The sequence below is a fragment of the Myotis davidii genome, unplaced genomic scaffold (genome assembly GCF_000327345.1).
Source record: "Myotis davidii unplaced genomic scaffold, ASM32734v1 scaffold1827, whole genome shotgun sequence".
NCBI lineage: Eukaryota > Metazoa > Chordata > Mammalia > Chiroptera > Vespertilionidae > Myotis > Myotis davidii.
In genome coordinates, this window is record NW_006297586.1 from 9047 (window position 1) to 22929 (window position 13883).

Below are 13883 nucleotides of genomic sequence, written 5' to 3' on the forward strand. Positions count from 1 at the left end.
TCCGGGTGATGTAGGAACCACACCTATTGAGTGGCCCTGAGGGCAAGGACTGAAAAAAAAATGTGGATATTGGTCTTCATCCCCAATTTGCTGGCCCCTCCTGAGTCGAGTTCTGTTTAATTCCTAAGGAAGCAGACATATTAGGCCCCATTAGACTTCCTGGGTTGAAGTCTAGGATCAATCCCATAGTTTCCCTGCCAAGCCACGTTCTTACTAAAGGGGATTTTCATACCCCTTTTCTGAAATTTGTCCTTCCACAAACCTGTGGGGTATTGTTATTCCTGTCTGTGTGGGAAGAAACTGAGGTTAGAAGAAAAGTGACTTGCCTTTGTTTTTTTCAATAGCCTCCCGCCCATCCCCCTCCTCCCCTGTAGCACCTGTGCTTCGTGCATTGGGTATTGTAATTCATTCCTAGAGTTTAGGGATTATGAGCCCTACTGAAGAGCTTTTGTCTTGTTTTTTTCACCAGGTCCTAGTAACCTCTTCAATTCCAGCTACAATGCCATTGCAGAAACTTCGCAGATTTGGTCATAAGCTGGCACGCAGACGTACACTGGAGCCAGGCATGGCTGAGACTCGCCTTGCCAGATGCCTGAGCACTCTGGATTTAGTGGCCCTGGGTGTGGGCAGCACATTGGGTGCAGGCGTGTATGTCCTGGCTGGGGAGGTGGCCAGAGATAAAGCAGGACCATCCATTGTGATCTGCTTTTTGGTGGCCGCTCTATCTTCTGTGTTGGCCGGGCTGTGCTATGCAGAGTTTGGTGCCCGGGTTCCCCGATCTGGTTCAGCATATCTCTACAGCTATGTCACTGTGGGTGAACTCTGGGCCTTCACCACTGGCTGGAACCTCATCCTCTCCTATGTCATTGGTGAGATGTTGGGGCAGGGAGGAAACTGTACAGCCAATGAAGGGGCTTTTGAGTCAGGAAATCTGGATAGAATGTTGAAGTCATTCACAGGACTTCAATACCCCTAAATGTGTGTGTCTAATGCAGGCTGAAAGGCTTCAAGGTGTGGAGAAATTGTTCATGCTACTTACCTTTATCCTAGTTTTCTTTAAGTTGACTAGTTTTGGTTTTTAAAAAGTAAGTCTAGGTGGAAATTGGAGGGATTCTTGTGAGACTGCTAGCGGGGAGGGAGGACAAGTGGGGGGACTCTTAACCCATGTTTCTCCCTCTGCTCTACCAGGTACAGCCAGTGTGGCCCGAGCCTGGAGCTCAGCTTTTGACAACCTGATTGGGAACCACATCTCTCAGGCTCTGCAGGGGAGCATCTCACTGCATGTTCCCCATGTCCTCGCAGAATATCCAGATTTCTTTGCTTTGGGCCTTGTGTTGTTGCTCACTGGTGAGGGCAAGGGACTGGGATAATGATGGGGGTAGGGGAGGGACTAGGCCTGAGAAGGGCTTGGGGGAAGTGGTAATGGTGAGAAAGAAGAGAAGCTGGGAAAGAGCAGTCTGCACATAGAGGGATTGAGGACTTTCTTGCTTAGAGTTCTGAATGCCTCTTTTCCACAGGATTGCTGGCTGTGGGGGCTAGTGAGTCGGCCTTGGTTACCAAAGTGTTCACAGTGGTGAACCTTTTGGTTCTCGGTTTTGTCATCATCTCTGGCTTCATTACGGGGAAAGTACACAACTGGAACCTCACAGAAAAGGACTACAAACTGACCATGGACAATCTCAATGATACTCATAGGTTAGGAGATTCACTCTTAGCAGATGCAGAGCTGGGAACATGATGAGGAGCAGGAGGCATCCATGCTGAGGGGTTCTGGGTTGGCAGTAGGGAGGAATGGGAACCTAGGCTTTGAAGACCTAAGTAGTTTGACATTAGAGAAAATGTATGGAGTTGGCTGGACACACCCTTACCTTTTTCATCCCTTCTTCTATTTTAGGTTGGGCCCTCTGGGCTCTGGAGGATTTGTGCCTTTTGGCATCGAGGGGATTCTCCGTGGAGCAGCTACCTGTTTCTATGCATTCGTTGGTTTCGACTGTATTGCTACCACTGGTAACATGGCCATTCCATTCTGTCCTGTCTGGGGATTGGGCACAGTGTGTGCTCAGGCTGCATGCATACTGGGGGAGGTAGAGGAGTGAGTCTGCTTTCCTGATTCAGAACATCGTGCCCCTTCCTGCAGGGGAAGAGGCCCAGAATCCCCAGCGTTCCATCCCCATGGGCATTGTGATTTCACTGTTCATCTGCTTTTTGGCCTATTTTGGTGTCTCTTCGGCACTCACGCTAATGATGCCTTACTATCAGCTTCACTCTGAGAGTCCCTTGCCTGAGGCATTTCTCCATGTTGGATGGGCCCCTGCCCGCTATGTTGTGGCTATTGGATCCCTCTGTGCTCTTTCTACCAGGTCAGTGTCAAATGTTTATTGTCCTCTGCTGTCAGAGTCTCAGGTTATAGCTTTCAGTACCACAGAATACCCCTTACAAGGTCGGTGAGGAGAATGTGGAGAGTCCTTAACCTCACAAGCTTGGGGAGAGAGATCACAATCAACTTATGCCACTCTGGACATTCTTCTCTCCAGCCTCTTGGGTTCTATGTTCCCCATGCCTCGGGTGATCTACGCAATGGCGGAGGATGGATTGCTCTTCCGTGTCCTTGCCCGGATCCACAGTGGCACACGCACCCCCATCGTAGCCACTGTGGTTTCTGGCATTATTGCAGGTGAAAAATCGTTTTTGCCCTTTGCCTAGTTGATTCACCAACTCCCTTAACTTTGCTCTTCCCTTTTCTGATTTTTTGTTTTCTGCCCATCATTTGCAGCATTAATGGCATTCCTCTTTGAACTTGCTGATCTTGTGGACCTCATGTCAATTGGGACCCTGCTTGCTTACTCCCTGGTGTCTATTTGTGTTCTCATCCTCAGGTGAGACTCCATCTCCATGCTGAGATTTGGGTTTTTATTCTTGGAGGGGGAATGATGGGGATCTGCTCCTCCTCCCCCCTTTGCCTTCATCATCCTGACTATCCTTCAGGAATATGGATATCCCTCTCTGCCAAAAAGAGCTTCTGCCCTTCATGGTGACCAGAAAGGGTAAGCTGCCTGAGAGAAGATCATAAAAGCAATTAAGGGTTGTTGTTATTATTGCCTTATTACTCTTGCTTCAGATATCAGCCTGGCCAGGAGATGAGGATTGAGGAAGATGAACTGGCATTGCAGGAGGAGACGATGCCTGAAATAGAAAAGCTGACCTTACAGGCACTATTTTGTCCACACAACCTCAGCCCCACTCCACTCTCCGGCCAAGTTGTCTATGTTTGTTCCTCACTACTTGGTGAGCAATGAAATTTTTCTCTGGGGTGGCTCTGAGGTCAGCATGATGTGGGGGAGAGAGTATGTGGCATTTGGTGGCTGAGAAGAACTGGAGAGATGACCCGCCTTGGAATGGGGTGCCTAATGTCTTAACATGTTGGTCTCAAGAAATAATTGGTTTTGATGTTTCTCAACTTGACTCTTGAAGCTCTGCTCCTAAGTGTCCTTTGCCTGGTGCTGGCCCAGTGGTCAATTCCACTGCTTTCTGGAGATCCGGTGTGGATTGCAGTGGTTGTGTTGCTCCTGATGCTCATTACTGGATTCACTGGGGTCATCTGGAGACAGCCACAGAGCTCTGCTCCCCTTCACTTTAAGGTAAATGACCTTTCTCTTTCCCCCCTACCAACCCATCTTGAAAGAAAATAGGCTCCAGATACCTTGCAGTCAAATAAGGTTCATAGATATTCTTTAATTGGGCAAGAAAGGAATGATATGGGAGATACCTAGACCAAAGACCTCTTTGACACTCCTTAGTTTCTTCCCAGTTTCATTTCCCTAAATTTTGAGAATTTTTACAGTTCCATATGAGGTACACTAAATGAGTGGGTACTGAAATACACAGTTGGACTTTCCCTCTCCTGCCTGAGTAGGTTAGGGATCTCTTTCTAGGTCACCTTGTAGTATGTAAAAAAAAGATTTTGCTTTGTTCTCAGGTACCTGCTTTGCCTCTCCTCCCACTAATGAGCATCTTTGTGAATGTTTACCTTATGATGCAGATGACATCTGGCACCTGGGCCCGATTTGGGGTCTGGATGGTGATTGGTAGGTATCCACTTGGGAAGAGTATGCTTCTTGGCTGTCCTATCCCAATTCCTTTCCCTCTTGGTCTTAAGTAGAACTGTTAAGCCTTTACAGGTCACTATTTCCTCACCTCACAGCTACCTTTCCACACTAGGGTTTGCAATCTATTTCGGCTATGGAATCCAGCACAGCCTAGAAGAGGTTAAAAGTGATGAACCTCCACTCAAGTCTAGAACCCGATCTGTAGACTTTGATCTCAGCAGTACCTAAATGCTATCTGGTCCCCCACACAATAATGGAGAGAACTCCTCAGGACATGGAGAGCTAGCAATGGGATATTGGTGGGGAAACATTAATAGGTCTTTGCTATTTCTCATCTCCTTTTTTAAAATGTGTCTACTTTTTAATTGCATCTGTAGCAGCTTACTGGCTTGTAAAAAATATTAAAAGAGTCTAGAAAAAGAAACCATGTCTTGTTTTTTGCTTGCTAGAGACTATGTGAAGCCTGACTTTCAGTGTGGAGAGCTTCAGATGTGTGCTTTGTTCCAGTCACTGAAAAAGTATCTGTTGTGCCTGTGTGTGCTTCTTGTTGGCTCAGGGTTTGAGGAGGCTGGTGTAAGCAGTCATCCAGTCTAGTAACACTGAAAGGAATACTCTTGAGATATATTTTCCCTTGCTATACTAAAGGTTAGGTTCTGGGGCTTGGGGTAGACTCTGATCTCAACACTGGCATTGGTCAGGGTCCACACTAAGACCACTGTCTTCTATTCTGGCCCCTTCTAGCTGGACCAGTCTAAGACTTCTGTGTTTGACTGGGCAATAGAAATTTTGGCTGGGGGTTTGGCAATTCTGGGACAGAAGTGGACAATGAGGGGTAGTTGGTAAAACTTGTGTATGTGTATAGATACTGATTGCTACACAGGTAGTAAGGGAACAGGGAGGTGAAGTGAGAGCTCTGCTCTTAGACCAAGAACTAGTCATTTATTTAACAAACATATGATGCTCCTGTAAAACACTAGGTCCCATGCTGGATGCTGGAGATACAAGCATGAATAAAATATCCCTACCCTCAGGGAACTCACAGTGAGACAAGCAGGTAAATATCAAACAGTATGATTTGTACAAGGGCAGAGATAAGTGCTGAGTGCTGCAGAAGCACAAAGGATAATGCTTGACTGAGTCTTGAATCAGTGTTTATGAAGTGGACTTAGGGGAGGACTTGTCTGTAAATGAAAAGTGTGCTCCAAACCATGGATGTGTGAAAAAGCATATAGAATTTGAGAATATGACATATAGCTTAATGTGGCTGAGGGTAGCATGTGTGCATGTGTGGGATTGTGGTGAACAATAACAGACCATATAAATGGCTTTGTATACCTTACCAAGGAATTCAGAGGTCTTAAAAAGATGTGTGTGTGGCCCACCCAGTGTGGCTCAGTGGTTGAGCATTGACCTATGAACCAGGAGGTCACAGTTCAATTCCCGGTCAGGGTACATGACTGGGTTGTGGGTTGGATCCCCAGTGTGGGATGTGCAGGAGGCAGCTGCACATCAATTATTCTCTCTCATCATTGATGTTTCCATCTCTCTCTCCCTCTACCTTCTCTGAAACCAATAAAAATATATTTAAAAAGATGTATGTGTGTGTGTGTGTGTGTGTGTGTTTGTGTGTGTCTAGTGAAGGGAGGAGTCACTGAAGGATTCCAAGCAAGGGAATGGTTGGATTTGCTAGACTGGCAGCAGTGAGGATGGGTTAGAAGATGATGGGGGAAGTTAGAGCAGTGAGATAATAGCTACCATTTCTTGAGTATTTATTATATGTCAAATATTGTACATATAATTTCATTTAGTCCTGGCAATAACCCTATGAAGTAGATATGATACTTATCTTTTACAGATAGGGGAACAGGTTTTGAGTAAGAAATATGTTCTAGGTCACATAACTTGGAATGGTCAGGGCCAGGATACAAACCCAGTTTTGTCTGACTGCAGCTTGTGCTCCTTAACCACTGTGTGACATTGCCAGTAGTAAATAGTTAGGATGGAACTGCAGTAAAATTTTCAGGTTTTTTTTTTTTTTTTTTTGGTCAGTTGGATAGAGGCAGCAATAAAGAAATGGATGATTTAGAAGATTGTCAGGTGAAATTTCTGAGTCAATGATCAAGTTACTAGCCAAGATAGCATAAGAGGATGAGCATATTTGGAGATGAATTTAGTTCTAGATATGCTGACTTTATAAATATACATGAGTTTAGCTTCATATTTAGCTTCATAATCAACAATTGGAACTTGGAGCTAGTCTAAAGGTCTGGGCTAGAGTTAAATTTAGGAGTCATACATTCAGAGGACATGTGTATGTAATAGCTGTGTGTTTGTGTGTGTGTGTGTGTGTGTGTGTGCCTAAAGACTGCCCTGGGGCAAGATCAAAAGGAAAAAATTATAGTACAACTTATATTATTTCCTTTATATACAAAGAGCAGCTTACAAATCAATAAGAGATAAATACCTGATAGAATGAGGGGGTAAAGGATGTAAATAGTGTTCAGAAAAAAGAATAGGAAACACCAACAAATATAAGAAAAATACTCAACCTCACACATTAAAGAAATGCAAAGAAAAAGAACCATTAGGTCTCAGTTCTTTACAGACTGAGAAAACGAATTTCACTGACTAAGTATTGGCAAAAGTGAGGGTAAACAGGCAGTCTTCTGCATGATGTGGGATACACATTCTGGTAACTTGTGGAGGGTAATTTGAGGATACAAGAATTAAAAACATTACTTTTGATCTGACAACTCAGATAAAAAAAAATCTTACAGTCTATACTAATAAAAGGGTAATATGCTAATTAGACCAGGAGACCTTCCGGACATCCTTCTGGACAAAGCCATGGTGGCGGGGCCAAGGCAGAGGCAGATAGGGGTGATCAGGCCAGGGGGGGAGGGCAGTTGGGGGTGATCAGGCCAGCAAGGGGGAGCAGGTGGGGACAAGAAGGCCGGCAGGGGGAGGGTCAGTTGGGGGTGAGAAGGCCGGCAGGCAGAGTGGTTAGGGGTGTTCGGGCAGGCAGGCAGGTGAGCGGTTAGCTGAGGGACAACCCCCACCCCTGTGCATGAATTTCATGCACTGGGCCACTAGTATAAATATAAATATAAATATAAAGATACCTACTGTGACATTCAAAATTGTATAAAACTTGGAAGCTACCTAATGGACATCAGCAAGGAACTAGTTAAATAAGTTACAATACATTAATTCACTGGAATATTTATACAGCCATAACTAAATAGACTTATATGTGCTAAGAGGTCATATGGAAAGATCTTAAAGACATACTATTAACTAGAAACAAAATGGAGCCAAAACCTCAAGGTTCAGAACATTCCTGTGAAAGAACAGAAGATGATATATTCACACTTTTTTTCCTTGCTGGAAAAATAGAGAGGTTGTTAACCTCTGGTTTCTCTTCTGTACTTTTTCATTTTTTAAAATCAGGTACAAACATTAGTTATTTTTTTTTTAAATATATTTTATTGACTTTTTACAGAGAAGAAGGGAGAGGGACAGAGAGTTAGAAACATGAATGAGGGAAGAGAGATCAATCAGCTGCCTCCTAAACGCCCCCCAGTGGGGATGTGCCCACAACCAAGATCCATGCCCTTGACCGGAATCGAACCTGGGACCCTTGAGTCCGCAGGCCGATGCTCTATCCACTGAGCCAAACCGGTTCGGCCAAGCATTAGTTTTTCATTCCTTTTATAATCATCATAATAAAACAAAGTTGGGGCAATGTTTAAGGTATAGAGAAGGAATCGGGGCACAATATAGAGAAGGAATGACTGAAGATTTGGTGATAGGGTAGTGTAGGGAGGAATGAACTTTTTGGAAACAGTCAATAATGTCTAATGCTGCCTAGAGAGCCAAGATAAATAAGGACAAAAAAGTGTTCATTGTTTTCATCAATTAGTAAGTGATCATTTCAAGAGCAGTTTCAATCAGTGGACTGAGTAGAGGGTGAGGAAGTAGATATAGGCTTTAGGTGAGCATTTCAGGGCAACAGGTGGAGGAAGTTGAGGGAGATTTTTTGTGTTGTTTTTTGTTTTTTAAGATAGGCAATTCTTGTATTTATATTCTTAAAGAAGATTGTCAATGGAGAGATGGAATAAACCCTGGTACTACTATTTAAATAAGCCATTTGTGAGGGAGGGAATAGTTCTGTGATTTGGTTTTCTAGTCTTTTTAAATATATATTTTTATTGATTTTAGAGAGGAGGGGAGAGGGAGAGAGATAGAAACATCAGTGAGGAGAAAGAATCATTGATCAGCTGCCTCCCATTGGGGATTGAGCCCACAACCTGGGCATGTGCCCTGACGCAGAATCCAACTGTGACCTCCTGTTTCATAGGCTGATGCTCAGCTACTGAGCCACTCTGGTGGGGCTCTAGTCTTTTCATTCAGTGCAGTGTTTGCCAACCCTCAGACAGGTTAGTTGTAACCTTCATGAATTCTCTATTTGTGTAATTCCTGTGCTATTAAAAAAAAACCCCTTGATTCTTTTTAGCTTAAGTGCACTTATTTTCAAGAGAAAACATTTTATTAGTATCATAAATGGAAAACAAAGTATTTTTTCTAATACACATTAAAAGAATACCCAACTGCTAAAAATCATTTGGCTGTGAGTCACCTAAAATAATCATATGTACCACACTTTGGAAACACATAAGCAGTTAACACAGTGTATAATCTCTGTAGGTCGTTACGCTTGAAGATGGAGTAGAAAATCACTTTAGGCAGTGTCTAATCTTAATCTCAAGGAGTCAGAAATAAAATTGGCCCAAATATATACAAAGACACAAAGTAGGAAATAATATGTCCTAAGAGAGGTATGCATGAAGTACTATGAGAATTCCTATGAGGGAGTTCTGGAACTCTTTCATGGAGGTCAAGGCTTTTAAGCTGAGGCCTAAATGATTGGTAAAATGTGTAATTTCAGAAATGGAAGAGCATTTCAGGAAGAAGGAACCTTGGGCACAAAGGCAAGACGATGGGAAAGTTTATAATTCATTTTGCCTAGAGCAGTGTGGTTCTCAACTTTGGCTGCACATTAGAATCACCTGGGAATCTTTTTAAAATCCTGATTTCTGGGCCTCATCCTCCGGAAATTAAAGAAACAGAATTTCCGGAGGATGAAGCCCAGAAATCAGGATTTTAAAAAAGATTCCCAGGTGATTCTAATGTGCAGCCAAAGTTGAGAACCACTGGCCTAGAGCCTATGACTTGGGAAGGGGTGAGGTGGAAAAATAAGACAGGAAAGGTAGATTCCAGTCAGACTCTTAAAGTCCATTAATTCCAGGGCCTGCAACTGAAGGGCAAAGAAGTGTGTGGATGTGAGTGTTATAACATGTGAAGGAGAGAGTGGTTCTATGGTTTGGTTCAGTGAATTACACCTTAGCTATATAATCATATGGTTATACCCTAGATCAGTGATGGCAAACCTTTTGAGCTCGGTGTGTCAGCATTTTGAAAAACCTGAACTTACTCTGGTGCCATGTCATATATACAAATTTTTGTATTGGCAACCATAGTAAAACAAAGACATATTTTTGATATTTATTTTATATATTTAAATGCCATTTAACAAAGAAAAATCAACCAAAAAAATGAGTTCGCGTGTCACCTCTGACACGCGTGTCATAGGTTCGTTCGCCATCACTGCCCTAGATCTTGCCAGAATGTTCACATCTAAAATCACTAATTCAGACATCAAGTTCTCTTTCCACAACATCACAAGCTTCCCCAAGCTCACCTGCTCAAGTAATCCAACTGCCACAATTCTTTGACCTCATGAATCCTACAATTTACTCTTCCCCCTTCCACACACTTTCTCTCTTTTTATCACTTTCCTACAATCTTTGCTTGCTCACTTTCTCATGTTAATTCCTGAATTTATTACCATTACCTCTCTTGCAAATACAGTAAAATCTTAATATAATGGACTAATTTGGATAAGGAGGTGTCCATTGAAGCTGAAAATCTGTTATATAATAAAGTAGGTTTTCCAAATGCATATGTTAAAAAATTGACAAATTAGTTTACCTGTTTTTACTTATGTAGACATATGCATGTGTCATTAAAATTAAGTATGTATGAAAAGTTTAATTTCACAGAAAAGTTTTCTATATGTATTACTGTAATTTTAAATTTATACTAATTAGGTCTATTAAATGCTGGCATTCACCAGTTCCCGAGAGTAAACAAATGCACATGGCTGGGGTGTGACTTAGTGCATATGGGAACATCAGCAAGTGTTAAAACTGCTGCAGAAAAGTCACTCCACAAGACAGAACCAATTACTGAGTGCAATGCAGTGTGATTTCATGCTAATCATTCACTGAACAACGTTTACAAGTGGTGACCCTTGGATTTATATATGTAGACTATATTTGTGGATATGTAATATTTACTTATTTGCTGAAATTACTGCAGTGATTTTTCCAACATATGGCCTATTTGCTAAAATTTGTTAAAAATAATAGTGAATTAACAAAAGAAATAACCTGTTGATTTAATTATAAGCAAATTTTGGTTAAGCATTTTAAAAATTACCAGAGTGTTAATTTTCACATATGGACTGAAAATTTTGGCCATTCAATCTGAAGTCTGTTAAATCGAGGTCCAAAAAACTGAGGGTTTACTGTATCCTTATCTCTCTAGGCAAGACTCCAGAGTACTACCCCGCTTCCACCCAGATGAATCCAAACATCTCTATACTTTCACCTGTGTAGTTCAGTATTGGTGATGGTAATCACACAGCTGAGCAAGTTAAGAATCAACCTCCATTAGGCCCTCAACGCAGCTTGAAATCCTTTTTTCTCAGTTTTCTCTGCTCTCTGAACTACTGTTTCCCACCTTTTTCACATTCTTCAAATCACTCCCTCCTACTCTCTGCTGTTGACTTTGCCTCATACTTTATTGCAAAAACACATGCCCATCAGATAAAAAATTCCTCATTTTCCTCTAGATTTTAAAAAAATATTATTTATTTATTTTTTTAAAAATATATTTGTATATAATTTTTAAAGTAAGTTTTAAAAAATATATTTTTATTGATTTCAGAGAGTAAGGGAGAGGGAGAAAGATAGAAACATCAGTGATGAGAAAGAATCATTGATCAGCTGCCTCCTGCTCGCCTCCTACTGAGGATCTAGCCCACAACCCGACATGTGCCCTTGACAGGAATGGAACCTCTGAGCTTTCAGTCTACAGGCCGATGCTCTATCCACTGAGCCAAACCAGCTAGGGTTGTGGATTTTTATTTATTTATTTATTGTTAACCCACACCCCAGAATATTTTTCCATTGATTTTTGGAGAGAGTGGGGGAGAAGAGGAGTGGCAGACACATTGATTGGTTGCCTCCCACTCCCACCCCACCAAGGGTGGGGGTGGGGAGGATCAAGCTTGCAACTGAGGTATGTGTCCTTGACCGGAATCGAACCTGAGGTCTTTCAGTCCAAGGGCCAACATTATAACCACTGAGAATACTGGCTAGGGCTCTGTGGATTTTTGTTTTTAATTTACAGAAGCAGGATAAGTCGAGCGGTGCCTATGTGGTGATTTATTATCTGCATTTCCTCATGCATTGTATACTGTCCATTGACTTTTATCATTGGCCATGTGGAATCTGCGGGGTGAGCTTATCAACCAGCATCACTTCTTTGCAGTCTGGGTTGGTGCATTTATTAGTTTTATGCCACATGCCAATTTTTCCATTTAGTTTTTTGTATTTGTTTTATGATATAGTTTGATACTATAACTTATTGTGTGTGAATGTGTGTGCGTGTGTGCGTGTGTGTGTGTGTGTGTGTTAGGACATATCTATCTTGTCTTTGGTGCACACTATTTTTATGAAGGGAAACATATCTCCCTTCTGCAGTGACTGGTAAATAAGCTACTGTTCTTCTGTGGTGACTACAATTTCAAAAGCACATTTGCTGTGATTTTTTTTCTCTCTTCCAATAAAACAATGGACAAGAGAGATATAAAAATTTGACATGGAATGGAAGCAGCCATTAGCTGTCCCTAATCCTAATCCTAACAATTGTCAACCAATTAATCAATTCATTAATTAATTCACCAAATAATTTTTAAGAACACACTATGTGTCATATTAGGTGCTAGACACTGAGGATATGGTTTCGTGTCAGACAGACAAAAATTCCTGCCTTCATGGAGCTCATAGTTGTTTAGGCAATAAGCTATACATAAGAGAAAGAAATAAAATCTATGTCTCTAAGTGTATCTTAATAATTGATAAATGCTAACAGGAGAAAATAAAGTGAGGAAGGGGGATAGGAGTTTCCTTGGGGGATATTTTATATAGGTTAACCAAGGAAGGCCTCATTTGAAAGACATCCTTTCAGTAAAGACTTGAAGGAAATGAGGAGGTGAGTCATATAATCACCTGGCGGGGATAGAGCATCCCAGACACAGAGATCAGACAGTGCAAAGGCCCTGAGGAGGAAACTTGGCATAATTAAGGAATAGCACCTAGACCAGTGTGCCAGATGGGAATGAAAGAGTGGTTTCCCCCCTTGTATAAGAATAATCCTCCATGAAGGCAGGAATTTTTGTCTGTCGTATGCAACACCATATCCAGGATATGAGGTCAATTGTATGGAAATACAGTTATCAAACTTATTATTATTTTTTTAATTTTAAAAATATATTTTTATTGATTTCAGAGAGGAAGGGAGAGGGGGAGATAGAAACATCAATGATGAAAGAAAATAATTGATTGGCTGCCTCCAGCATACCTCCTACTGGGGATCAAACTTGCAACCCAGGCATGTACCCTGACCAGGAATTGAACTGTGACCTCCTGAGCCATACCAGTTATCAAACTATTAAGACCAATTTATGATTTAGCCATACATGTGCTTTTTTATTAACTCACTAGAAGCCAGGTGCATGAAATTCGTGAACTTGGGGGGTCCCTCAGCCCAGCATGCACCCTCTCGCAGTCCAGGAGCTCTTGGGGTATGTCCAAGCTGTCAGTCAGACATCCTTAGTGCTGCTGCAGAGGTGGGAGAGGCTCCCACCACAGCTGCTGTGCTCAGCACCAAGAGCCTGGCTCAGGGTTTCTGCTGAGTGATGCTCCCCCTGTGGGGACTTACTGACCACCAGGGGGCAGCTCCTTCATTGAGTGTCTGCCCCCTGGTGGTCAGTGCGCGTCATAGCAACCAGTCGTTCATTCGGTCGATTTAAATGTTACTCTTTTATTATATAGGACTAGAGGCTCGGTGCACAAAAATTTGTGCAGTGGGGGGGATGGAGGGTCCCTCAGCCTGGCCTGTGCCCTCTCACAGTCTGGGACCCCTCAGGGGATGACCACCTGCTGGCTTAGGCCCGCTCCCCAGGGGATTGGGCCTAAGATGGCAATCAGGCATCCCTCTGGCAGCCCGGCAGCCCTCGGGAGATGCCCACTTGCCAGCGGGGAGCAGGCCTAAACTGCAGTTGGACATCCTTAGTGCTGCTGAGGAGGCAGGAGAGACTCCCATCACCACCGCTGTATTGGCAGCCATCAGCCTGGCTTGTGGCTGAGCAGAGCTCCTCCCATGTGAGAGCGCCCTGACCACCAGAGGGCAGCTTCTGCATTGAGCGTCTGCCCCCTGGTGGTCAGTGTGTGTCATGGTGATCAGTCATTCCTAGTCCTTCTACTGTTAGGGTCAGTTTCCATATTACCCGTTTACTGTATAGGATAGAGGCCTGGTGCACGGATGGGGGCCGGCTGGTTTGCCCTGAAGGGTGTCCTGGATCAGGGG

At 42.9% G+C, this 13883-nt stretch overlaps 1 protein-coding gene across 1 annotated transcript; it reads left to right on the forward strand.

Annotated features, from left to right (window-relative positions):
- Positions 1-480: 480 nt before the first annotated feature.
- On the forward strand, positions 481-4481 carry SLC7A3 (solute carrier family 7 (cationic amino acid transporter, y+ system), member 3). Its single transcript, XM_015570190.1, has 11 exons — positions 481-869; positions 1189-1347; positions 1518-1695; positions 1895-2007; positions 2138-2360; positions 2535-2674; positions 2774-2876; positions 3119-3285; positions 3472-3638; positions 3977-4085; positions 4219-4481. The coding sequence occupies exons 1-11, from the start codon at positions 500-502 to the stop codon at positions 4332-4334; spliced, it is 1845 nt and encodes a 614-aa protein (XP_015425676.1). The 5' UTR covers positions 481-499; the 3' UTR covers positions 4335-4481.
- The last annotated feature ends 9402 nt before the right edge of the window (positions 4482-13883 follow it).

Bases quoted from the DNA above. Each gene is read 5' to 3' on its own strand.
- SLC7A3 (XM_015570190.1), top strand. From the start codon at position 500: ATGCCATTGCAGAAACTTCGCAGATTTGGTCATAAGCTGGCACGCAGA. The intron at 870-1,188 runs GTGAGATGTTGG...CTGCTCTACCAG, and splicing joins CATCCTCTCCTATGTCATTG to GTACAGCCAGTGTGGCCCGA. The intron at 2,008-2,137 runs GTAACATGGCCA...CCCTTCCTGCAG, and splicing joins CGACTGTATTGCTACCACTG to GGGAAGAGGCCCAGAATCCC.